We start from the raw sequence: 2,700 nt of genomic DNA on the forward strand, positions 1-2,700 counted from the left end.
AATGGCTAAAGGACACAAGATAAAATAAATAAGCATAAATATGGGTTGTATTTACAATGGTGTTTGTTCTTCACTGGTTGCCCTTTTCTCGTGGCAACAGGTCACAAATCTTGCTGCTGTGATGGCACACTGTGGAATTTCACCCAGTAGATAAGTGGGAGTTTATCAAAATTGGATTTGTTTTCAAATTCTTTGTGGATCTGTGTAATCTGAGGGAAATATGTCTCTCTAATATGGTCATACATTGGGCAGGAGGTTAGGAAGTGCAGCTCAGTTTCCACCTCATTTTGTGGGCAGTGAGCACATAGCCTGTCTTCTCTTGAGAGCCATGTCTGCCTACCCGGGCCTTTCTCAATAGCAAGGCTATGCTCACTGAGTCTGTACATAGTCAAGGCTTTCCTTAATTTTGGGTCAGTCACAGTGGTCAGGTATTCTGCCGCTGTGTACTCTCTGTGTAGGGCCAAATAGCATTCTAGTTTGCTCTGTTTTTTTGTTAATTCTTTCCAATGTGTTAAGTAGTTATCTTTTTGTTTTCTCATAATTTGGTTGGGTCTAATTGTGCTGCTGTCCTGGGGCTCTGTAGTGTGTGTTTGTGTTTGTGAACAGAGCCCCAGGACCAGCTGCTCTTAGGGACTCTTCTCCAGGTTCATCTCTCTGTAGGTGATGGCTTTGTTATGGAAGGTTTGTGAATCGCTTCCTTTTAGGTGGTTGTAGAATTTAACAGCTCTTTTCTGGATTTTGATTTTGATCTCTCTCTCTCTCTCCAGAGTTATCAGTCTCTCTCTCTCTCTCTCCAGAGTTATCAGTCTCTCTCTCTCTCTCTCTCCAGAGTTATCAGTCTCTCTCTCTCTCTCTCCAGTTATCAGTCTCTCTCTCTCTCTCCAGAGTTATCAGTCTCTCTCTCTCTCTCTCTCCAGAGTTATCAGTCTCTCTCTCTCTCTCTCTCCAGAGTTATCAGTCTCTCTCCAGTATCAGTGTATCTTCAGACTTACCCAGCATCGTTGTCCGTCCTCTTCAGTACTTTGGAGATGTGAGTAAGACTGTGTCTGAACTGAGAGAGAAACTAGAAGACTTCCTTAAAGGAGAATGGACCAAGATCTCCACTACAGGTGTGTTGAAAACAATAAGAACATCAACTTTAGACCATTGAAAGTTCCCTACTAGTCATATACATGTGGAATATGGTCTGATGATAACATTCCCTCTCTCTGTCAATGTGTTTGTGTGTCTGTAGTGAATATAGTGGATGTTGTACTGCCTCCAGAGCCCAAGACCAGAGAACAGTTGTTACAATGTGAGTCTCTTTATTGTGAAGTAACTAACAGTCTTTTTACTGACACTCCTAACAATCCCTCTAGAAATATATAGCAATAGTAGATCTAATCAAAGACTGGGTATCTATCTGACTCCTCATATTTCTCTGATTTGATCTCTGCTGTGCTCTAATCAAAGACAGGGTAGATACAGTATCTGACTTAACTTATTGTTCTGACTCCCCTCATTGGTCTCTGCTCTTCTCCCAGATTCCTGTCAGCTCACACTGGACCCAAACACAGCATACACACTCCTCTCTCTGTCTGAAGGGAACAGAAAGGTGACACGTACAGACCAAGTCCAACCATATCCTGACCATCCAGACAGATTCACCAACTGGTACCAGGTTCAGTGTAGAGAGGGTCTGTCTGGACGCTGTTACTGGGAGGTGGAGAGGACTGGTGTTGTTGTTACAGCAGTCTCATATAAAGACATCAGCAGAACAGAGAGAGATGGTGGATTTGGACTCAATAACAAGTCCTGGAGTTTAGAGTGCTATAGTGGTGGTTATTGTTTCAGACACAATAATGTTGAGACTAAAGTATCAGGCCCTCAGTCCTCCAGAGTAGGAGTGTACCTGGATCACAAGGCAGGTACTCTGTCCTTCTACAGTGTCTCTGACACAATGACCCTCCTCCACAGAGTCCAGACCACATTCACTCAGCCCCTCTATCCTGGGTTTTGGCTCAATAATTATAATGGTACTGCTGAGCTGGTTAAACTGTAAACTGATTTGTTATTCATTAAAATTCAATACAATGTTTTAATATTGTACATTTCCATGAATCATGATGTCTGGTGTTGATGTATATTGGTTGTCATTCAGAACCATTGATATGTTTTCTCAGTTGGTTCTCTGTCTCTATGTAATTCTCCTCAGTATCATTGATCAGCTTGTTGGCTCGGTCCTAATTGATGTGTTCTCTGTCACCTGGAGCTGCATGGAAAATGGTCCAGGAACTAAAGGACAATTCAGGACTAGTCAGCCCACTACAAGCTGGTATCACTTACTTTCTACTAAACTATATGGTCTGGTTTCCCAGACACAGATTAATCCTAGTCCTGGACTAAACAGTATGTTCAATGTAGATGTCCAGGAAACCGGCCCTAAATGTGTCATCTTTCATCCTCCCATACTGCTCAGTCCAGCAACATTAAACCTGTCCAGCAGGTGGTGCTGTTGACCAAACAATAAAACCAGCAGATATCTTGACTTGCCACTCAGTATATCAGTAATGTTCAGAATAGTACTTTAATATCATTGGAGATTGATGGTCTTTTTAATCCACTATCCAGAGTCAGGAACAGATGAAGTTAGGTCTGCTACTGTTCAGTGATTAAATATGATTTATGGTGATGGGAAATAATAAAAAACACTCAACTTCA

At 42.0% G+C, this 2,700-nt stretch overlaps 1 protein-coding gene across 3 annotated transcripts in view; it reads left to right on the forward strand.

Annotated features, from left to right (window-relative positions):
* LOC121839676 (tripartite motif-containing protein 16-like) overlaps positions 1 to 2,700 on the forward strand; it is a 16,319-nt gene extending 13,619 nt beyond the window's left edge. For 2 of the 3 annotated variants that reach the window (XM_042300673.1, XM_042300026.1), the window contains 3 exons: positions 950 to 1,109; positions 1,235 to 1,294; positions 1,524 to 2,700. In XM_042300673.1, the coding sequence (XP_042156607.1) occupies positions 950 to 1,109; positions 1,235 to 1,294; positions 1,524 to 2,041 (738 nt within the window). In that variant the 3' untranslated portion in view covers positions 2,042 to 2,700. The remainder of the gene's footprint in view (positions 1 to 949; positions 1,110 to 1,234; positions 1,295 to 1,523) is intronic. The other variant, XM_042300402.1, reaches the window with a different exon arrangement.

The sequence above is a fragment of the Oncorhynchus tshawytscha genome, linkage group LG01 (genome assembly GCF_018296145.1).
Source record: "Oncorhynchus tshawytscha isolate Ot180627B linkage group LG01, Otsh_v2.0, whole genome shotgun sequence".
In the NCBI taxonomy this organism is placed as follows: Eukaryota; Metazoa; Chordata; class Actinopteri; order Salmoniformes; family Salmonidae; genus Oncorhynchus; species Oncorhynchus tshawytscha.